The 22406-nt window shown below is 47.0% G+C and overlaps 2 protein-coding genes and 1 long non-coding RNA gene across 16 annotated transcripts; 1 reads left to right on the top strand and 2 right to left on the bottom strand.

Annotated features, from left to right (window-relative positions):
• Nucleotides 1-78: 78 nt before the first annotated feature.
• Nucleotides 79-19635, top strand: Ints11 (integrator complex subunit 11). 9 transcript variants are annotated; one of them, XM_006539192.3, is made up of 17 exons: nucleotides 79-252; nucleotides 2659-2756; nucleotides 3382-3455; nucleotides 5761-5898; nucleotides 15630-15728; nucleotides 15819-15853; nucleotides 16097-16235; nucleotides 16624-16688; nucleotides 17330-17519; nucleotides 17648-17731; nucleotides 17964-18053; nucleotides 18137-18299; nucleotides 18387-18494; nucleotides 18580-18641; nucleotides 18716-18858; nucleotides 18928-19057; nucleotides 19152-19631. In XM_006539192.3, exons 4-17 carry the CDS (start codon nucleotides 5842-5844, stop codon nucleotides 19215-19217), a joined length of 1431 nt encoding a protein of 476 aa, XP_006539255.1. In that variant the 5' UTR covers nucleotides 79-252; nucleotides 2659-2756; nucleotides 3382-3455; nucleotides 5761-5841; the 3' UTR covers nucleotides 19218-19631. The 9 variants fall into 9 exon arrangements, with proteins under 9 accessions (XP_006539255.1, XP_006539257.1, XP_030109661.1 ...); XM_006539195.3 differs by having other exon boundaries at nucleotides 80-252; nucleotides 5670-5898; nucleotides 17380-17519; XM_030253804.1 differs by having other exon boundaries at nucleotides 80-252; nucleotides 17380-17519.
• On the bottom strand, nucleotides 17044-19299 carry LOC115489960. Its single transcript, XR_003955325.1, has 2 exons — nucleotides 19055-19299; nucleotides 17044-18799 (listed from the first exon to the last, which is right to left on the bottom strand). It is a non-coding gene; the product is annotated as an uncharacterized LOC115489960 (long non-coding RNA).
• Pusl1 (pseudouridylate synthase-like 1) lies at nucleotides 19389-22390 on the bottom strand. Of its 6 annotated transcripts, none has more exons than XR_001784162.2 (8): nucleotides 22163-22390; nucleotides 21890-21947; nucleotides 21584-21771; nucleotides 21285-21434; nucleotides 21031-21201; nucleotides 20201-20438; nucleotides 19966-20128; nucleotides 19389-19700 (listed from the first exon to the last, which is right to left on the bottom strand). XR_001784162.2 is itself a non-coding variant. In XM_017320303.2 (8 exons), the coding sequence occupies exons 5-8, from the start codon at nucleotides 21189-21191 to the stop codon at nucleotides 19687-19689; spliced, it is 393 nt and encodes a 130-aa protein (XP_017175792.1). In that variant the 5' UTR covers nucleotides 21192-21201; nucleotides 21285-21434; nucleotides 21584-21771; nucleotides 21890-21947; nucleotides 22213-22298; the 3' UTR covers nucleotides 19389-19686. The 6 variants fall into 6 exon arrangements, 4 of the variants coding, with proteins under 4 accessions (XP_017175792.1, NP_001028662.1, XP_017175791.1 ...); XM_017320303.2 differs by having other exon boundaries at nucleotides 20201-20255; nucleotides 22213-22298; NM_001033490.1 differs by having other exon boundaries at nucleotides 20201-20255; nucleotides 22163-22294.
• Nucleotides 22391-22406: the final 16 nt, after the last annotated feature.

Here is a 22406-nt window from a genome sequence, read left to right on the forward strand (position 1 = left end):
TCCCAATTGGTTGCTGATCATCCAATTAGAACTCGACATATCCGCCTGCGTTTCCGGCGCGAGGGCAGGAAGGGGGCGGTCTCGGCGGTTGCGCCTGCGCGCAGTGCGGAGGGACTCGCCGCGGCCGGGCGTCTGATGTGAGCGCGCGCGGGGTCTGCCTGCGGCTCTCCTGCGGGCGGTGCACGCGAGCCGTGGAGCCGTGGTTCGAGGCGACCTCCCTGACCATGCCCGAGATTAGGGTCACTCCCTTGGGTGAGTCCGAGTCCTAAGCATCTTCCGCGGCGTCCGGAGAGTCGGATGGGTCCCTTCATCTCCGTAGCCGTTTGATCATCTGCTCGTCCCAGGGAGCGGAAGCCGGAGTAGACAGTTTCAGAGCCAGTGCCTCCCTTTTCTCTGTCTGGCACGGGGGGTCGACGAGATGTGGGTTTGATTCCTGGTCCTAGAGCTCGATATGAGTCACGGAGGGCCAGCTTCTGTACCTGGGCTGCTTACGATGGTCGTGAGGTGAAATGAGCCTCGCCTGTCGGTGGTGTTGAATCCAGCACAGAAATCGTCCTGGCGACTTTCCGCTCCTGCATTTGGACGGTTGTTTCAAAGCCCCTCTTACTTCTGCTCACCACCACTACCACCACCACCACCACCCCCAAGCGCTTCTTCATGTTCAGGTTGCTTGCTATCCTTCAGATCAGTAACCAGTCTTTGTGTCTGGTCTATCCCGAATTGTTAAAAGTATATTTGTTCATCGTAGAAAACATAGATCTAGACCTCTAAGATCACCAATAGCATAGGATGGCTGTGAAAGAGAAAACAACCGTTTGAAATCTGGGGTTTCGCTGGGCGGTGGTGGTGCACGCCTTTAATCCCAGCACTTGGGAGGCAGAGGCAGGCGGATTTCTGAGTTCGAGGCCAGCCTGGTCTACAGAGTGAGTTCCAGGACAGTCAGGGCTACACAGAGAAACCCTGTCTCGAAAAACCAAACAAACAAAGAAAAAAACCTGGGGTTTCAGAACCTCCCAAATGTCCCTGGGTTTTACTTCCTGCATGTGTGCAGGGTGTGGGGAGCACTTTCCTATTCATGGTCCCGGTCTCTAGGTCATCTTGGCTAAAACTTCGAGTCTTCTCAACTCACTGCATCACAGGGCCTTAGCAGACGCAACTTCTCATACTGTTTTTTTGTTTTTGTTTTTTTGTCTTGTTTGGTTGGTTGGTTTTTCGAGACAGGGTTTCTCTGTGTAGCCCTAGCTGTCCTGGAACTCACTCTGTAGATCTCATACTGACTAAATACTAATTAGCTTAAACGATGAAGCATATTCATTGACCTGGCTCCCCAATGCCCCCTACCACCACTGGGAAAGTTTTGTTCTCTGCCACAGTTCTGAAATTTTTGGAACAGCTATTAAATCCCCATGTAATGTACTCAGTGACTTATTGCCTCTTCCCCCTACCGTGTAATTCTGCTCTATTCAGGGATGTGTGGTCAAGGTAGTATTCTTTACTTTCTTGTCAGTTTTGTTTTCTCATCCTTTTCCCCTGGAGTTGTAAATCTCTTTGGGAAGAACGTTTGCCAGTGCCCAAGAACTGGGCTTTGTAATTTAAAAATGTATACTTTGGCACCTTTCTTGGTAGTCATGTAATGATGGGCACCTGTGATGTCAGGTAACTTTTGTAAACGTGCAGCCATTCCCCTTCTATAAGTTCAGTTTAAGGGCAGCAGGGCCTGGCACAGCTTCAGGGCTAAAGGAACTATGGGGAGGGATGCTAAAAGCTTTCTTTCAGGGAACACACATCTAGAGGGGACAGCAGCAGGCCTGCAGAAAAATCTAAGCTTGATGGCTCCTCAGCGTCATTGTGGATGCCTACGTAAGGAAAGCAGACTGGGCCATGGCTGGTCACCATGATATTTGTGGTGCTGATGATAGTTGCTGGTGCCTCCAGTTGGCGGTGGAAACCGTAGGATCCAAGATGGCAGCAGGGCTGTTGGTTGTCTTCAGGTTGCTGTTGAGACTTGGCCCACGTCTCTCTCCTTATGGATACAGATCCCAGGAGAGATAACAGTTAGTTAAATGTGTCCTATGTGGTCAGTATCTTGGGCTGGGATGACTGCTTATGTCATCCGGAGCATGGGAGGAACTCCCATTGAGGCTGAGCTAGGGGTATGGGGCCTGTGCTGCTCACTGACCAAAGTTTTGCCGTCAGTCATGTTTATTTGTGGTTAGCCTGAGGCCACATGGCTTCATTCAACACTAGACCTCAGGATCCAGGCCTCAGCCTCTTCGGGAAGACATTTCAGGGAAGAAAGCCTCACTGGTTTGCAGCCCCGTAGAGGGTCAAGGCTAGATAATTTGAGTTAGGTTTGAGGACAGCAGTATTGTTTACAGAGCACTGGCTTGTGTTTGTTCAGTGTTGGGAACTGCAGCCAGTGCTCAGTGCTCTGCTAACAATTCGTCACACCTTTGAGATGCGCGGGAAAGCGTGGTGAGGGAGGGCAGGAGCCCCTAGCACAGCACCTTATCTCACTGTTGTGCATTTCCTTAACCTTCGTGTGAAGGTATAAGTGGTTCCGTGTTGGTCAGCCCGTGCAGTAGTGAGGGAAGGAAACTTGGGGGAAAGAGGGAGGAACCGTGGCCTTGTCTTTCACTTGTCCTTCTCTTTGAGTAGGGGCTGGCCAGGATGTAGGCCGAAGCTGCATCTTGGTCTCCATTTCGGGGAAGAATGTCATGTTGGACTGTGGGATGCACATGGGCTACAATGATGACGTGAGTACTGTGCGTGAGTGGTCCAGAGCGCTGCAAGGGCCACAACTTACTTTCTAATCATGTTCTTTCTATCTAGTCCTGGGGCCTTAGGGGATAAATGGGGCAAGTGGGCAACAGAAGCATGCCTGGATAGCTATACCCTTGCAGCATGGGGTGGGTGGCCCTGAACACAGAACTTAAAAATAGATAGGCCTCTTAAGGATTTTTTTGGGGGGAGGGGGGGGCGCGGTGGTCCAGACAGGGTTTCTCTGTGTAGCCCTGGCTGTCCTAGAACTTATTCTGTAGACCAGACTGGCCTTGAACTCAGAAATCTGCCTGCCTCTGCTTCCCAAGTTCTGGGATTAAAGGCGTGCACTACCAATGTCCAGCTCTCATAAGGATTCTTGAGTTTGGTCATGATTGGACCCTTTCAGCTTAGGGACTTGCTCAGATCGTAGTTTGTGAGGTCAGTTAGTAACGTGACCTTTCCATGAGGTTATAAACCGGCAGTGGCCTAGGTGCCACCCAGCAATGTAGGGGTCCTCTGATCCTTTGCTGGGGCCACTCCCTGGGGTACACCAGTCTTGCTTTCAGGAGACCCTGGGTAGCCTGAAGCAGTCTAACTTTTCTCTTGTCTTCTCATCAGAGGCGCTTTCCTGACTTTTCTTACATCACCCAGAGTGGCCGCCTGACTGACTTTCTGGACTGTGTGATCATCAGGTAGGTTGTCATGGTTTTGGTGGTCCTTCCTTGTACCCTACTATGGATGCCAAAGGCCATGTGTGCTACCCAAGCTACATTGTGGGTCACTCTTAGGGATGGTCATTATACTCTCAGAGCCAGGAAGATGGTTATACCTATTGACTATGCTCTCAAGTCTCACACCTAACAGGTACCCCAGGAAGTAGAGACATGGCCAAGGTACCTAGTACCAAGATGTTCCAAGTGCGGGGCCACTCCAGCCTAGATGAGTCCCTGAGACCCTTCCCCACTAGCACCTAGCAACTGTGACTGCACCCTCACCAGTTCTCCCCATTTTGCTTGCTAAGTGTGTCTGGGTCTCTCTGCTTGTACTTCCTTTTCTAACCAAGCCTCAGTTCTCCTCTTCCTTTGCTGTCTCAAGAGTGCTAAGCCCTGCCGCTCACATTGGCCATTGCTGATACTCGAGTCAGTTCATGGTCTAGCCTCCAACTGCTACCACTACCGATTGGTAGAGCTGAGTGAGGGGAGACACTTTGTCTTTTCTTCAGCTCCCATTCTCATTTTGTTGTTGTTGTTGTTTGTTTGTTTGTTTGTTTGTTTGTTTTTTTGAGACAGGGTTTCTCTGTAGTCCTGGCTGTGCTGGAACTCACTCTGTAGACCAGGCTGGTCTTGAACTCAGAAATTCACCTGCCTCTGCCTCCCAAGTGCTGGGATTAAAGGCGTGCGTCACCACGCCCGGCTCGGCTCCCATTCTTATGTCCTATCCAGACAGGCTGCCCAACCCCTTCCATAGTCCCTGCTGACACCCACTCTGTCTGTAGCACTTCCCTTCAGCATCTCCTCTGCTGTGAGTGGTCCTGGGGGCCTGAAGCAGCCATCTGGATAAGCGCTATACTCGCAGCTCAGGCTTTGGAAATTTGGTCCATTCTGGACATGGCTCTCCCACTCCCTGCCTGCTGTGGTTTCACTGTCCGCATTCTTTCTGCTCCCTCGATTGAGCCGTCTCAGTTCTCTCTTGGCTCTACCAGAAAGACTTCATGACTACCTGGTGTGGTGTGTTCCGTGGCCTGCCTTAGATTTCCTCACCGACTTGTCACTGTCTGATTCAAATCTGACTCAGGTGGTGTGTGATTGTATGTATTTGTAGGAGGCCATAGACAACCTCAGGGCTGTTCCTCTTTAGTCATCATTCCCTTTGTGGTTTATGGTTTGTTTGTTTGTTTGTTTTCCTCTAAGACAGGATTTCTTTATATAGCCTTGTCTGTCCTGTCTTGGAGCTCACTCTGTAGACCAGGCTGGCCTTGAACTCACTCTGTAAACCAGGCTGGCCTTGAACTCACTCTGTAGACCAGGCTGGCCTTGAACTCACTCTGTAGACCAGGCTGGCCTTGAACTCACTCTGTAGACCAGGCTGGCCTTGAACTCACTCTGTAGACCAGGCTGGCCTTGAACTCACAGAGATCCGCCTGCTTCTGCCTCCCAGGTGCTGGCATTAAAGGTCTGCTTCACTATGCCTGGCTGTTGAAGATTTTTTTTAAAGATTTATTTATTTTTATTTTATGTGTATGGGTGTTTTGCCTGCATGTATTTCTGTGTACCACTTGCATTCAATGCCCCAGAGGCCAGAAGAGAGGGCATCAGATCTGTTTGGAGCAAGAGTAAAATGATTGTGAGGGGCCATGTGGGTACTGGCAATTGAGCCGAGGTCCTCTGGGAGAGCAGTCAGTGTTACAAACTTCTGAGCCATCTCTCCAGCCCATTTTTATTTTAAAATTAATGTATGTGTGTTTGCGTGTGGGTATGTGCCCATGGAGGCCCAAGGCTTTGGATCCCCATAGCTCATCATGTAGGTGATGGGAACTGAACTCCTGAACTGAAACAGGACCCTCTACCCAAGAGAATGAGTGCTCTCTACCCCCTGTTTCCTTCTTCCTTTTTGTAGATAGAGTCTCATGTAGTACTGGCTGGCTTAAACTCCTCATCCTCTTGTCTCTCCCTCCCAAGTGTTTGAATTACATGTATGTGCCACCATTGTCTGTTCTAATTCAGGTTTAATTATTAATTGCATATTGTTGGGCATCTAGGCTGTTCATTTGGGAAGACTTTTGATTCTGTACTACCTATGACAGTGACCCACATAGGCCTCAGTAAATGAGTGGACCCTGAGCACAGGGCTAAGTGGGATGGCTGGAAGAGGGTGGTCCCAAGCTGACTAGTGTCACATTCCCCCAGCCACTTCCACCTGGACCATTGTGGGGCACTCCCCTACTTCAGTGAAATGGTGGGCTACGATGGACCCATCTATATGACCCATCCTACCCAGGCCATCTGCCCCATCCTGTTGGAAGACTACCGCAAGATTGCAGTGGACAAGAAGGGCGAGGCCAATTTCTTCACTTCTCAGATGATCAAAGACTGTATGAAGAAGGTGGTGGCTGTTCACCTGCATCAGACAGTTCAGGTCAGGATCCCTGCCCGACTCTACACGTAGTCTGGGAGTCCCTGGGAGTGTCTTGGTCTTAGGCATCTCATTTTACTCTCATGTCTAGCACTGTGGAGTCACCAAAAAACAATAGTGTCCAGTCACATTTGGCATTTAACTTGGGAGAATATATGTGGTATGTCTGTATGTTTGTGTATTCAATCAAGGCTGTTTTCCAACTGGCTCTGCCCAAGCAGTATTCCATAATCCAGGCCGCCTTCTTCCCTCCCAAGGGAGAGATCTGAGGTTTATGCAACTTGTTGGGTCTGTTATTTGGTAAGGAGGCAGAGACCAGACAACAGGATGGACCAGTCTGGGTGAGTACCTAGTACCAGGCTGTGATAATATATGGGTCAAGAGAGGAATGAAGGATTTTAAATAGCCAAGTGACTGGTTAAATTTAACAGAGTTCCCCAGAAATTGTCTGTTTCCCATTAGAGTCTTCATTGTGCTTCATATGTTACCACTGCCATCCACATCCATTTTGTTTGATTTTGAGACAGATTCACAGTGTAACCCTGGCTGTCCTGGGACTCTCTCTGTAGACTGGCCTTGAACTCACATAGATCCACCTACCTCTGCATCCCAAGTGCTGGGATTAAAGGTGTGCACTATCTAATTTTTAAACTTTAAAAAAAGATTTATTTTTGTATGTATTTTATATATATGGGTTCTTTGCATGTATATCTACACACCAGCAGACAATTGTAACCTGCCCTGTGAGTGCTGGGAATTGAATTCAAGACCTTTGGAAGAGCAATGTAGCCATTGAGCCCTCTCTCCAACCACAAAATTTTAATGGTGTGTCCTTTTTTTTTTTTTTTTTTTTTTTAATTTCAAACCTTTTTTACTTGACACTATTACTTTTATGGGTTTTTTGTTTGTTTTTTCTTTTCGAAACAGGGTTTCTCTGTATAGCTCTGGCTGTCCTGGAACTCACTTTGTAGACCAGGCTGGCCTCGAACTCAGAAATCCGCTTGCCTCTGCCTCCCGAGTGTTGGGATTAAAGGCATGCGCCACTATGCCTGGCCTACTTTTATGTTTTAAGTTGACCTTAACTATATGTAAATTTATATATACATATATGTGTGTGTATTTATTATTATTAGAGAATTTCATACATGTTTACAATGTGTTTCATTATACTTTCCCCCAAACCCTCCTAAACACATCCCAATTCCAACTTTATGTTAAAACCCACAATGAGTTCAATTCTTATGTCCATGGAGTTGGAACCATTAACTAGAACATGGTAACTTACTAGTTAGTAGTAGCCACACCTTCAAAGAAAAATTGACCCTCTTTCCCCCAGCAACTATCATTTTCCAGTAGATCCTCGGCTTACAGTGGGGCCTGTGAGCCTCTCCCTAACCCATGTTGGAATTTTGGTTGTCAAGTCCACATCCTGTGCAGTTGATCAGTGTTGTTGTGAGTTCATGAGTGCAGCAACCATGGCTTCTCAGAAACACATTTCACGGTGTTCTTCCCCAGCCGTGGCTCTTACGTTCTTCCCTTCTTCAGTGCTCTCTGAGCCTTGGGAGGAGGGAATGTGATACAGATGTTTCCTTTAAGCACGAGCATTCATAATCACTTACTCCCAGCCGACTCTCTTACTCAGCCCACATGGTACTTTTTTTTTTTTTTTTTTTTTAAGATATATATTTTATTGTTAGTCATGGTGGCACAGGCCATTAATCCTAGCACTTGGATGGCTTGAGGCATTTACATAGTTGGGGTCCTGTCTCAAAAAAAAATGACTTACGTGATGTGTGTGGGCCTGAATGTGTGTGTATATATATACATACATATATACATATATACATATATGTATGTATGTGTGTGTATATATATATATATATGTATATGTATATGTATATGTATATGTATATGTATATGTATATGTATATGTGAAAGGGTGTTGAATCCTTTGGAAGTGGAGTTACAGACATTTTTGAGCTGCCACAGGGTGCTGGGAACTGAACCTGGATCCTCTGGAAGAGCAGTAAGTGCTCTTAACTGCTGAACCCTCTCTTCAGCCCACACATACCTTTGTTTGCTTGGGGTTTTGTTTTGTTTTGTTTTTGGTACCGGGTTTCTCTGTGTAATGGCTCTGGGTGATCTGGAAGTAGCTTTGTAGACCAGGTTGGCCTCACACTCAGATCTGCCTGCCTCTGCCTCCTGAGCACTGAGATTGAAGGCGTGTGCCACCCTGCTCAGCCACACATAGTATTTTGAAATGTGGGTCTTAGGAAGTATATGGCTTTATTTTGTTTGTTTTGAACTTAACTTGGTTAACTAAGATCACTGTGGATTTGTATACACTCTTGTATTATTTGTCTTGCCTTTTTTTCATTGTTTCTTAAAATTCCTTTCTTTTCCTTTCCTTAGTGACTATATACTCTTACAATTAAAATTACTTGGAACTTTTTTTCCAGGACAACACAAAAATCTTAGAACATCTTAAAATTTACAGCTTTCCTGGCTAATTATTTATTTTTGAGACAGGGTCTTATTTATGTAGTCTGGCTAGCATAGGACTTGCTATGTAGAGCAGGTTGGCTTTGACCTCATAATGATCTTCCTGCCTCCATCTCCCAAGTACTGGGATTACAGGCATATACCACCATGCCTGGCTCTTTACTCTTTATTATTTCTTTGTGCATGTATGTTGCATATGTATGTATGTTGATTCTGTTTATGGGGAGAGGGAAGGAGGATAGGGGAAGAGAGGGTGGGTTTGTGCATGTGTGTGTGTGTGTGTGTGTGTGTGTGTGTGTGTGTGTGTGTGTGCGCGCGCGCGCGCGCGTGCGTGTGTGCCCGCGTGCACAAGTCATCGCTATTGGCTTTTTCAGACATGTTTTGCTATGTTGTTGAGGTTACTCTCAAATGTGTGATGTTGTTTCCTGCACTATAGTCTCATGGGCATTAGTACTACAGGTGTCTGTCATGCCAGGTTGACTCTTATTCTAATCTGCCTACTGAAACACTGTGGTCTATGTTACCTTATTACCTAAGGATTCCTCTGACAGTCCTAGAGAAAGTGACCAAAGGTACATACATTGATTTTCTGATCTACTGCCAGGATGTTTGCCTGGGAGTCTGGTAAGGAGAGATTTTACTGGGGTACACAGACCAGGAACTGGTCCCAGTCCCATCATTCTTTAGAGTTATCCCTTCCAGGAGCATATAGTCTAACCACTGCCCCAAGTCTTGACCTCCTGGTGATGCCTAGGTCCCTATTGCTGACCTTATGAGAGCCAAGACAGCTTGGAAGTAAGCTATCTGCATGGTGATAAGGATCAAGAAGTTTTACGTTAGGAAAGGCTGGCTAGCTGGGATTTTAGAAACTGGATTCTGTTTCATGCATCTGGGGTTTCTTTTTTTGAGTCTTGGGGTGGGGGGGAGATCTATATTCTGAAGAGTCCATTTTAAATGTGGAAAGTGAGGCCTGGTTAGGTGTTGGGGGATACCTGTGTGTAGTGAGAATTCTGGAATTTTGGTTTCTTTAAAAAGCACAGAAGTAAAATGTTTTTGTTTTAACCCCAAGGTGAGGCTCTGGGGCTCTGAAGTCTGAGCAGCTGACTGTGGTTTGCAGAGGCGAGGTTTTGTCAGCTTGCAAGCTGCAGATAGTTTTTGTGATTGTGTGACATTTGGAATTCTGGGAACTTTTAGGTCCCCAAGAGGCAGTGTAATCTCAGAGACCACCCACGATGAAATAAAGGGTAAAACGGTGATGCCCGTGATGAAATAAGGGGTAAAATGGTGATGCCCCTGGGGAAGAAGGCATTGATGTGTGCCATCAAAAACAATCCCTGGATCCGGGTGGTGGTGGCGCACACCTTTAATCCCCAGTGCATTTAATGTGCTAACATTTAATGGCAGTGAATAGAGTAACTCAGCCAATTTGTCCGTTGCAGCCTGGATTCCTTTACCCTCTTTCTTACCTAAGACATGGCTTATGATAGGAATTGATTTAGAAGATTGCTTTTTTACTATCCTCTTGCATGAACAAGATAGGGAAAGTTTTACTTTTACCTACTTACAATAATGCTCAACCTGTAAAAAGATACCTGTGGAAAGTTTTTCTATAGGAAATGTTAAACAGTCCAATTTTATGACAATATATTGTGCAACAATTAGAAGTAATTTGTAGGCAATTTCCTCAATCCATTATTTATCATTATGTGGATGGTATTTTATTGGCTAATTCTGGCATAGATACTTTAGAGAAAATAAACTTAAACACAAAGAATTTTGCCATGTTGGGGTGTGGGGTTATAGACTGCTCTTGAAAAATGACAGAGAGGGGATTCCATTTGGGTTATAAAATAAGTAAACAAAAATTCAATAATAAAAGGTATAGATCAGAAGAAATCATTTATAAACTCTTAATGATTTCCAAAATTGGTAGATGTTAATTGGCTGTAGCCTACCATTGGATTAACTACTCTAGACTACGTAATTCGTTTCAAATGTTACAAGGAGATTTGTAGACCAAGATGGTTAACAGCTGAAGCAGAGAGTTAAGTCTAGTAGAACAGAGATTGTAAGGTGCATATGTGGATTGCATACATTTCAAACGTGATTATATTTTTGGTTATTTTGTCTTCAACTCGTCTTCTTCTGGGATCATTATCCATAGGAAAGATGGTATTATGGAATGGATTTTCTTAGTATATAGACAAAGTAAAAAATTAAAGTGTTACATAGGAAAAAAAAAGTTTCTGATTTAATCATAAATGGTAGAATAAGGCTACATCAGTTGTCAGGAATATACCTGGCAGAAATCGTAGTACCTTTTACTAATGTTGAGATTATATTATTATGGGTGATCATTGAAGATTGGCAAAGAGCTCGTAGCAACTATTTGGGAAAAATTAATGGTAGATATTCTAAAAGAGCCTTCAGTTTCTAGAAGGAACTAACTCAGTTCTCCCACATATTGTAAAAGGAATACCAATTCCTAAAGCACCTACATTCTATGCTGATCCAAATAAGTATGTAAGGAATGGCAGGCTATAAGTCAGACAAAATGAGCAAAGTAATTCAAAGCCCATATACTTCACTTAAAAATCAGAGCTGTGTGCAGTTCATATGGTATTAGATTTTCTGATTCTTTTAATATAATTACTAACTCTCAGTATGCAGAAAGAGTTGTTTTGCATATAGAAACTGCTGAATTGATTCCAGATAATTCAGAATTAAGTTTGTTATTGGCAACAGACTATCAGAAATAGAAGCTATCCAGGATTTATTGCCCATATTTGGTCTCATACAGGCTCTCCAGGTCCATAGGCACAAGAAAATGAAGAAATTGACCAGTTTTTAATAGGAAATGTGTTAGACGCCTCAAAATTTTATGAAAAATACCATGTTAACTATAATGGGACTTTCTCAGACCCACTGGCAACATAAATAATGACACAGAGCCAAAGCTTAGGGTTAGTTGAGCAGTCACCTGACTACTCTTTTCCTACAAATCCTGGCCTATGTCCCACCATGGCTCCACTCTGGTCCATCTGTCCACCTCCTGTCTTCTGGCAAATCTCCTGTGTTTCAGTGTTTCTCCCTGAGCCCCTCTGTCTCAAAGTTCTGCCTTCCACTTCCTGCCCAGCTATTAACTGTCAGCTCTTTATTAAAGCCAGTCAGATACAACTCTAGATTGCCTCATGCAGGTGAGGAAAGAACAATTATTTACACAATATGAGACAGGTGATGGGCCATAGAAGTAATAATATCTGATCCTGCCAGTATTTAGCTCTCTGCCGGTAAAGAATTAACAACTGAATATACAGAGGTGTACTTTCACACAGTTTACCCCAAAAGTTAACAGTAAAGTTTTTGTTGTTGTTGTTGTTGTTGTTGTTGTTGTTGTTGTTAAGATTTATTTTATTTATTTATTTTTATGTATATGAGTACACTGTAGCTGTACTGATCGTTGTGAACCATTATGTGGTTGCTGGGAATGAAGGTTGCTCTCTCCCGTCAGCCCTGCTCGCTCCATCCTAAAGATTTATTAATATATCTAAGCTGTCCTCAGAGACACCAGAAGAGGGCGTCAGATCTCATTACAGATGATTGTGAGCCACCATGTGATTGTTGGGATTTGAACTCAGGACCTTCAGGAGAGCACTCAGTGCTTTTAACCGCTGAGCCATCTCTCCAGTCCCAGTAAAGGTTTAAAGAAAAAAAAATTATCACCTAGAAACAAGCCAAAAAACTTATAAGAAAATGTCTTACTTGTTCTTTGAACAACAAAATTCCATTACCTACAGGAAGTAACCCTAGGGGTACCAAAAGAAATGAAATCTGGCAGATGGATGTGTTTCATTTTGCATAATTGGAAAAACTAAAGTTTATACACCATACCATTGATACGTATTCAGGGTTTCAGTGGGCAGCTGCTTTGAATTCTGAAAAGGCTGCTTCTGTAATTACACATTTACTAGAAGTAATGGCAATTATGGAGATACCAGTACAATGCCTACAACTATGTCATCAGTAAGATGAAACAATTCTTTTTTCTTTTTTTTTTTTGTTTTGGTTTTTTTTTTTTTTTTTTTTTTTTGTTTTTTTGAGACAGGGTTTCTCCATGTAGCCCTGGCTGTCCTGGAACTCACTTTGTAGACCAGGCTGGCCTCGAACTCAGAAATCCGCCTGCCTCTGCCTCCCGAGTGCTGGGATTAAAGGCGTGCGCCACCACACCCGGCTTAAGATGAAACAATTCTTTGTGTGTCCATTACAAGTATATCACACAATCCTACAGGACAAGCACTTGTAGAACAATCTAATCACACCTTAAATGCTTATAAAACAAAAAAGAACAATAAAGTCCTTCAGGGTGGACTAAATAGTGCTCCGGTAACCTTAAATATTCTGAATGTTACTGAGAAAGGAACAAGAACAGCTGAGAGAGACTAGGCTATAAAAATAACTAGAATTAAATTATGCTGTATACTGTAAGGATGTGTTGACAACAGAATGGAAGCCAATGAAAGTTTTGTGGTTGCTGGGATTTGAACTCAGGACTTTTGGAAGAGCAGTCAGTGCTCTTACCCGCTGAGCCATCTTGCCAGCCCTGTAATGACATTTGTAATTCTGGGAATTTCTCAGAAGTTCAAGAAGTTCAGAGGCGGTGTTGGTGGTTAGTGGTCATTCAAGGGGGTTGGTTGTAGTTTGTTAGTAGTTGTGCTCAAAGATGAAACAAGAAGAAAGAAATTATATTCCTCCCCTTCTTTTCCCCCCTCTCCCTCTCTCTCTACTTCTCTCCCACTCTTCTCTCTCCTTCTTTCTCTCCTATCTAGTGATGGGGGTGAAATCAGGAAGATAAAGGGTAGGAAAAAGAAGAACCCACAAAGTTGCAAAGACTAGTTACATCCATGTGCTTTGCCTATGGAAGACTCCATGTTACAATGTACAGGAATCTCACAGGCTCTGGGAGACATTCCTCTTACCCATTCCTCTTACCAGTCTTTGTGTGGCAGACATCCCTGGAGAAAGACAACACACAGGTCTGATTCAGTATTCTGAGTTGCTCAGCATAATCAAAGAAAGAGGGCCACTCAAGAATGAATTTAGGACTTGCTAGCCACAGAGAGAGCCAGCCTTTGGCCTAAATGTTCAAACCACCACACAAAAGCATATTTATTGATTGTTAAACAAAAGTTGGTTTTTTTTTTTTTTTAGTAAAACAAGGTCCTCATACCAAAGCTCTTGAAGGAAAACCTCACACCCTGCAACCCTAGTCCTTGTCACTGTTTGCAGGACCCAATAATGTGTGATGCTCCTGGTGTGCCAGGATGGCCTTGCGACCAAAGTCATGCAAAGGCTGTAAAGCTCCTTCAGAAAAAAAGTCACTGTTTTCCACAGAGATTTCTTCAAGGTCTGAATACGTCTAGAAACTAACTGTTCATTCTAATGTTTACCCTAACTATGATAATTCTATTAGAATTCCTACTACATCTAACACACCCTAGAAAAGAGGCCACAATAAAATAACAATGCACAAATGTCCAATTTATTGATCCAATGAGAACTTTTTATTGTGGTTACTAACAGGGTATGGGTGAGGGGTTACTTGCAAGGAACAGGGAAAACTCAAAAATAGCAACATCACCAGAACACATGTGAAACTTCCTTGGAGATTTCTATCCAGCTTGGAGGCAGCTCCACCAATTTGGACCAGCAGGCCATTCTTCAGTGACAAGATCCTGGGCGAGATTATCAGGAAATCAGAAGATAAGGAGATAGGAAAGTTTGGACTCTGGAGGTCTTCCATAAGCTCTTTTATGCCAACCAAACTTACCCAGAAGAATAGCATCTTATACTATTTCCAGGATAGGGTTAGCTGAAATTATCATACAATTGCAGGAAGTCAGCAGGAAGCTAATCCAGTGCTCTGGCCAAAGAACACAAAAGCATTGTAGACTGAACACAGCAGTCTTGCTGCATCGTCTCTTCAGGGGGAAAAACCAAGTTCCCAAGAACTTCTTTGAGGCCTCACATCCCAGCCTCAGACTGGGCCTTACGCAGTCTGTCCCTATGCAAGGACACAGAACTAGTCTCTTGTTTCTCTCATCAGGGCCTCTGATAAAAGCCTTGCATCTGTCTGGCTCTCAACACTCCAGCCAGATCATTTCTTACCTCTGATTTCTTCCCACAATTTGGCTGGTTAGAGTACCTAACTGGCAACTATTACCTTTTATACTGTCGGTGGGGACGCTCGGGACTTCCAGCGTGTGCTCTTTCGTTTACCTCCTATTTACCACCAAGGCTCTGGGCCTCCCTATCCTTCTTGGGGCAGATGTTTCAATTTGGAGGCAATTTCCCAATTCCAAAGAACATGCCCACAACATGGCCCCTTCCTTTGCTTCCTGTGGACTTGTCTTCCTTGAAGCTCTTCCATGGTCACTTCTCATGAGAGGCGCAATTCCAGAATGATGGTTATCATTTGTATACTGTCTGCTCCTTTTGTTTAGGCTGCTCTCCCTTTGGAGTTTGAGGTCTTTAATTCTTCTTGCCTATGTTCCTAGGGCTCTGAAGGGCTTAACTTTAGATCTTTTCACCGTAGGCCTTCCATTTTGTGTTATAGTTCATACTGGATTTTTTTTCCCCCTTGAGGTAGCACAGCCCAGGTTGGCCTCCAACACTCTGGTCCTGCTTCAACATTCCAAGAACTCAAGAACTGAGATAACAGTTAAATGTCGCCATGTGCAGTGCTTCAACATTTTAATCCTGCATTCCTTCTCTTGACTTTATTCACTATGCTCAATTCTCAGGGTTTTTTTTCTTTCTTTCTTTTCTCTTTTCTTTTCTTTTCTTTTCTTTTCTTTTCTTTTCTTTTCTTTTCTTTTCTTTTCTTTTCTTTTCTTTCTTGAGATAGGACTTTACCATGTACCTCAGGCTGGCCTTGAACCCATAGTGATCCCCCTGCCTCGCTTCCAGAGTACTGGGATGACAGGCTTGTACAACCATACCCAGCTTCATCTATTAAATTCTTAAGTTGGGTTCCTGTAGCTCCTAGTTCTAGAATTTCTTCTTCTCTTCTAGATCCTTAGATCCTTAACCCAGTTTTGTTTTTTACTATGCTACAACCCTTAAGCCCTAGACTTCTTCTGAGAAACAGGAATTGGCTGGACGGGGTTAAGGTAATCACCTACTTCCTGCTGCCTTCCTGCCCTGCAGGCCTAAGAGCGTTCTTTCCTCTGCAGGTGGATGATGAGCTGGAAATCAAGGCATACTATGCAGGCCACGTGCTGGGGGCAGCCATGTTCCAGATTAAAGTGGGCTCGGAGTCTGTGGTCTACACGGTCAGTGGAAGTATTTGGTTTGAGTGAATTGCTAGGGGTAGAAAGACAACTTCCTTATTGGATTTTTTTATTTTTTTATTTTTTGGCCAGGGTGACTATAACATGACCCCAGACCGGCATTTGGGGTAAGTAGGGCTGTGACTCACTCTGCGGAGGCTTCCTGGGATTTGGTAGCTCTAAGAGACGTCATGGTGGTCACCTAAGTCCTCCCATGCAGTGTGGAAGTCTGGGCTACAGGCTCATCGTCCCTGTAGTCTCCTCCTAGTATGCTCCCGTGATGTTTGACAGGCCAGGTAGAGGAGCTTATGCCGGGGGCTAATTCTGTAGTCGTGAGTAACCCATCATCCCCATTCCTATCTCTGTTCTAGGGCTGCGTGGATTGACAAGTGTCGCCCCAACTTGCTCATCACAGAATCCACATATGCTACAACCATCCGAGATTCCAAACGCTGCAGAGAGCGAGATTTCCTAAAGAAAGTTCATGAAACTGTGGAGCGTGGAGGAAAGGTATTGACTGTAGGCAGACTTTGGGTGTGTGTCCACTTTGGCTACACTCTATAGGCCTCCTAGTGGGCTTTGCTGTTGTACCTTCGGTCAGGGTCCCCGGGTATGTGTGTGGGGGGTTACTGTTTGTTTGGCACTAAGAAGATAGATTCCAGAGAATCTTCCATTCCCTCATTCTTACATCCGATGAAGAGCTGATCATGAGTCTCCCACAGTTCCTGCTGTCTCTACATGTAGCTGGGGTACATCCAAATCTGTGTTCCCAGATGTCTGCACTAAGTCATCATGTAACTTACTACCTGGGGTGCAATGAGTATCTTGCCATCTGATGTGTTCAGGGCACAGTAGTGTGGCCGTAGCTCCTACCTGAGCCATCTTCACCCGCTCCCAGGTGCTGATTCCTGTGTTTGCACTGGGCCGAGCACAAGAACTCTGCATCCTGCTGGAGACCTTCTGGTAGGTGCAAACAGGAAAATTCCACTGGTAGGCAGAAAAGGATGGGACAGCCTCCATGTAGGAGAGTAAGTCTCTCATACTACCAGGCACAGTGGAACTGCTAAGAAGTACTCTATAGCCGGGCGGGGTGGCGCACGCCTTTGATCCTAGCACTCGGGAGGCAGAGGCAGGCGGATTTCTGAGTTCGAGGCCAGCCTGGTCTACAAAGTGAGTGTCAGGACAGCCAGGGCTATACAGAGAAACCCTGTCTTGAAAAACCAAAACCAAAACCAAAACAAAGAAGTATTCTATGTCTACGATACAGTACCACTGCCCTGCTGTCTTGGGTGGAGCTATGCATCTGTTGGGACATCTCACTTGAGCCATCGTCTGTTGGCTGTATTGGCCAACATATGGTTCATGTGGCTCACCACATGAGTACTGAGCCTCCTCACATACCCCTGTCACTCCCATGTTTCATGGGTCACACGCTAAAAGGTCTGGCCTGGTGGTCATCAGGGTAGAGACAACACAGGGTTCAGTTCAAGGTACGTTGGGCTCAGCCCTGGCCATAGCTACTAAGCTGTGCAGTAGAGGACATAGGGTACATGTTGCAAGCTAACTCTGGCCTCCACATACTGACTGGGTTGGTGGACACACAGGGAGCGCATGAACCTGAAGGTGCCCATATACTTCTCTACGGGCCTGACAGAGAAAGCCAACCACTACTACAAGCTCTTCATCACCTGGACCAACCAGAAGATCCGGAAGACATTTGTCCAGAGGAACATGTTTGAGTTTAAGCACATCAAAGCCTTTGACCGGACATTTGCTGACAACCCAGGTCCCATGGTAAGGCCCTGGCAATCAGCTTCTCCACATCTCGCAGTGGGGCTCTGGGAAAGGCTGCTGATCAAAGGTCTGGTGCTTATTATAGCCCTACTATAGATCTACTCTTCCGACCCTTGTCAACCCTGCAGGTTGTGTTTGCCACACCTGGGATGCTGCATGCTGGCCAATCCCTGCAAATCTTCCGAAAGTGGGCAGGAAATGAGAAGAACATGGTAAGGGTTTGGGACCAATTCCCAGGGTGGCTGGGGGCTCCTTAGAGCTTTAGGGAACCTGGAGTACAGAGGAACAAAGCCCTTGGACTTTGTGTCCTGACCCTGTGATGCCACCAGCAGCCCCGGCTGAGCAGCTGCCACAGTGGTCGGCTCCCCGAGAATTCACTCCAGGGGCTGTTCCAGGAGGCAGTGTCTGTCATGCTAAGCAGTTGAACCTCACCTCTGCTTGCAGGTCATCATGCCTGGTTATTGTGTGCAAGGCACCGTGGGCCACAAGATCCTTAGTGGGCAACGTAAACTGGAAATGGAAGGGCGCCAGATGGTGAGTGCCTCCCTGTCCTGGGTTCAGCAGGCCTTCCAGGCTCTTGCTGCTGCTAACTCTGCTTACATCTTGTGATGCCACAGCTGGAGGTAAAGATGCAAGTGGAATACATGTCCTTCAGCGCCCATGCTGATGCCAAGGGCATCATGCAGCTGGTAGGACAAGCGGAGCCCGAGAGTGTGCTATTGGTGCATGGCGAAGCCAAGAAGATGGAGTTCCTGAGGCAGAAGATTGAGCAGGAATTCCGTAGGCAGCTGGTGGGCAGGGAAGTCCGGTGGGGCAGTGCAGACACGGCTGGTGGCTGAGACTGAGGCTCTGTACTGCTTTCCTCAGGGGTCAGCTGCTACATGCCGGCCAATGGTGAGACAGTGACGCTGCCCACAAGCCCTAGCATCCCTGTGGGCATCTCCCTGGGATTGCTGAAGCGGGAGATGGTGCAGGGTATGAAGGGCAGACTCTGGGGCATGGGCCGAGGGAGGCAGGTAACTGGTGGCTTGTGTTGATTGCATTATTCTGTTCCTCACAGGACTGTTGCCTGAAGCCAAAAAACCTAGGCTTTTACATGGCACCCTAATTATGAAAGACAGTGTAAGTGTACAAACAGTGGTAGGGTGGGTATTGCGTTCATTACTTTCTGTGACCTGTTTGCCTTTGCCCCACAGAATTTCCGGCTGGTATCCTCAGAGCAAGCCCTGAAGGAGCTGGGCCTGGCAGAGCACCAACTTCGCTTCACCTGTCGTGTGCACCTGCAGGACACACGCAAAGAACAAGAAACAGCTTTACGTGTGTACAGCCATCTCAAGAGGTGCGCCCTGGCCTTTTCCTACCCTCAACAAGCAGGGTGAGGCAGGGGTCTAACTATGCCTCTCCTTAGCACCCTCAAGGACCACTGTGTACAGCATCTCCCCGATGGCTCTGTGACTGTGGAGTCCATTCTAATCCAGGCTGCCGCCCATTCGGAGGACCCTGGTACCAAGGTGCTATTGGTCTCCTGGACTTACCAGGTAAGGAGCATGGGCATCACTATTACTCCTGTAGGCCTCACTTCCTTGGAATTGTGTTGTTTGCAGTGTTTAACTGTGGCTCCCTTCCTTACAGGATGAAGAGCTGGGAAGCTTCCTCACAACATTGCTCAAAAATGGCCTTCCTCAGGCTCCCAGCTGACATGTATCCACCAGGAATCCACTGCTCTTGTCTCTTGCTGTTCTCCCAGCAGGACCAGGGCTTCGGCCGAGAGGCGGGTGCCCTGAGTAAATGGGAGACCATGACTGGATTACAGACCCCGTTCTAGGGATAAGATCAGAGTCATAGGCTGGCTAAAGTAATAAACAGACCTTTTTGTTCTCTATGTCTTTTATTCCTACTCTCTGCCCCAAGAAAACAGGGTTCCCAGAAAAATGGGGTTTTTACAGCTTTTGACTGCCTGGTACCCCATGTTGTTCCCTTTAGTGACAAAGGGATGTCCAGGGTAGAGAGCCCGGGGAAGTGGTAGCTGCTGGAAGGTAGGCAGGACTGCCAGAGCCCTACATAGCTGTAGATTAATCTCTGCCGAGCACAATAAATGTTGTACAATCTCCACTTCATCTCCACTGTGTACCGTCATCTAGTTTCCACACCGCGGACACCATAGGGTTCAGGATGTAGGACCTATGGATAGACTCTAGGTCAAAATAGAACTCTTACAGAGACCCCACTTATCCCCAAAATCTGACCCAGTGGACCACTTACTCCACGCACCCTGGGGAATCGCTGATTCGATCCCTTAGTCCTCCCCCCCACTGTCATTGGCTTCCCCACTAGGTGCTTGGGTACTCATCTAGTACAATGTGGGCTTTGACTGCATCCAAAAGTCCCCTCCCTGAGCGACAACCCAGCTTTGGGAAAGATTCTTTCCAATCCCATCCCCTCTTACCAAAGTTGTCATACAGCACTGACTTCAAGAACAGGCCACGGGCTGGAGCAACTCGAGCCTGATACTTGCCCAAGGGATCTTGACTCTCCAGAATCACTTTCACTTGTGTGGGTGCCAGGATCCCTAGCCCCACAGCCACCAACACAGCTGTCATCCTCCGCACCTGCAGCAGAGAGCTCAGGTTGTCACAGGTGTGTCTACCCGAGCCCATCCTGTGAGGGTTAAGACAGCCTACCTGTCTATAAAGGAAAGACTGGCTCTCAAACTCCAAGGTCCAGAACTGCAGCCTCCTAGGAACACAGACAGCTTTGAGGTCCAAGCTAAGGGCAGGCTCAGCCAACCTAGCTCACCATGTGGCTTCAGACAAGACAACGATTTATATACTGGTTTAAAGGCTTCCATCCAGGGTGGGTTCTTGCCTAGTTGACCACCAGTTCCAGAGGGTGAGCGAGTTTTGCATGACTTACTCGACTCTACATATACCATGAAAGGAAACAATTATATAACAGAGCATTGGTTAGTTTGTGCACGGGAAATAGCGATTGCTTTGGGCCTTCATGTTTTGGGGCTAAAGTATTTGTGCTGAAGCAGGACATAGCCAGCCCACCTATCAAGATGGAACCTAGGCCATGTGCTCTTGTGCCTGGTCACACCAAAGCCCCTTTACCAAACCCTTGGAGCTGGTTCCAGATGTTATGTTCTCAAGGTGAGCGGCTGATTCCTGGTGTTTGAAGCAGAGAACTTAACGTAGTCTGTCAAAGTGGAATGGAACTATTCGCTCTAGTGAAATCTTTTCAGAGACTGCCAGAACTTACCTGCTATAAAGAGCTATGGGTCTGGCAGGGCCCTCAGAAAGGCAACATTTTCCACCCTGTGCTCCCCAGGCTGGCAGAGACCCCACCCAACAGGAAGAAGACACAAGTTTCTGGCTCACCTTCTTACACCCTCTAGGCCCAATGGATGTGCAATATACCCATTTAGCATCATCTCACTTTTATTGAGGTATTATGAGTAATGACCCTGGTGGCCTCTAGTCCTGGCATAGTGAAAGGCTAGTCGTCTCACCTGCTCCCCTCGGGGAGGACAAATGGGCTGGCTGGACCAGGTGACACTGAGACTCTTCGAAGTGTGCGTACAGTATTTGTGACTGGGCTGCCAGCAGACTGGAAGGCACTAAAATCATGTGTCCCGAGGAGGTGCTGGGCAGCCTCCTGCATGGCCGCCATATCCAGGTACCTGCAGAGCCAAATGAGCATTATTGAGGAGAGCCCAGGCAGATGGATGGTGAGCCATTTTCTTCCCATTCTTAGCTCACTCACTCTGTCTGCAGAGCCCAGCATACATTTTGTTCAAACACAGGCAGTTGATTAGGCCAGGAGCAGCCTGTGGCCAGACGATATTGGTAGGTCCTGGAGGTGGCTGCGTGTCGAGCGTGGAAGTCGTTGGGCACTCGGAAGGCCTTCAGTACACTGTGGCAAGCAGATCTGGCTCATCCCAGGAATGAGTATGCCCAACTGTCCACACAGCACTATGGAAATCTCTGCCTCCCACCACAGTGGGGTGCAATGGTAAAAGACAAAAAAAAAAGCCCAGAACCATACCAAAACCCCGGGCTCACCGAATGGCCGGGTGCTTCAGGTGGGTGTTGAGGGCCTTGGCCACGACCTCCGGGGAGAAAGGCGACTGCCCTGGGCGGCGCTGGATGTCCAGGTGCGCCGCGTTGCTCAGGGCATGCACCCCGGCATCGGTGCGGCTAGAGATGGTGAACCTGACCGGGTCGACAGAGTTCAGCCGCTTGGCAGCCTCCTGCGGGAACCGTACAGGCGGCTGCCACATCGATGGCCGGAGTCCGTGGAATAGGAGGAGGAGAGTGGGTAGGGGTTGGAGCTGCCGACTGCTTCTTCCTCCCCAAACCGGTCCTCACCTCCAGGAAGTTCAGCACCCCAACAGCGCGCGGATTGCCCCTCACGGCCGCAACCCCACTGCGGAGAGAAACAGGAAGGAATTATCTGCGGTGTCTGTGGACGCTGTCCCGCCAGGGGTCTCGGCGCCCAGGCGCGTGGGTTCGGTGCAGGCCACTGTGTTCCTCGGCTCCTAAAATCCCGCATCCCGAGACCGATCGCGCCCGTCCTGGTCACCTCGCGGACTTCCCGCGAGGCCGAGTGGAGAACGCGGGGGTAACAGCGGGAAAACGTACTTGAAGTCAGTGCCCAAGTACTGCAAGAACACAAGGTAGCGCGCACGCACCGAGCCCACCGCCCCGCAGGAGCCCATATTTGAGCGGGCGGGGCGCTTGCACGTGGCCCGCGGTCGACCCAGCCCAGCAGGGACGGCGCCTGCGCACTGACTCGGTCCGCCCCGCCTGAATGGAGAGGCGGGGGCGGAGCCAAGCTTAGGGATCGGGTGCAAAGTGCGGTCCTCTAGAGCCGGCTATGTTTCCT

This window comes from Mus musculus, chromosome 4 (assembly GCF_000001635.26).
Source record: "Mus musculus strain C57BL/6J chromosome 4, GRCm38.p6 C57BL/6J".
NCBI lineage: Eukaryota > Metazoa > Chordata > Mammalia > Rodentia > Muridae > Mus > Mus musculus.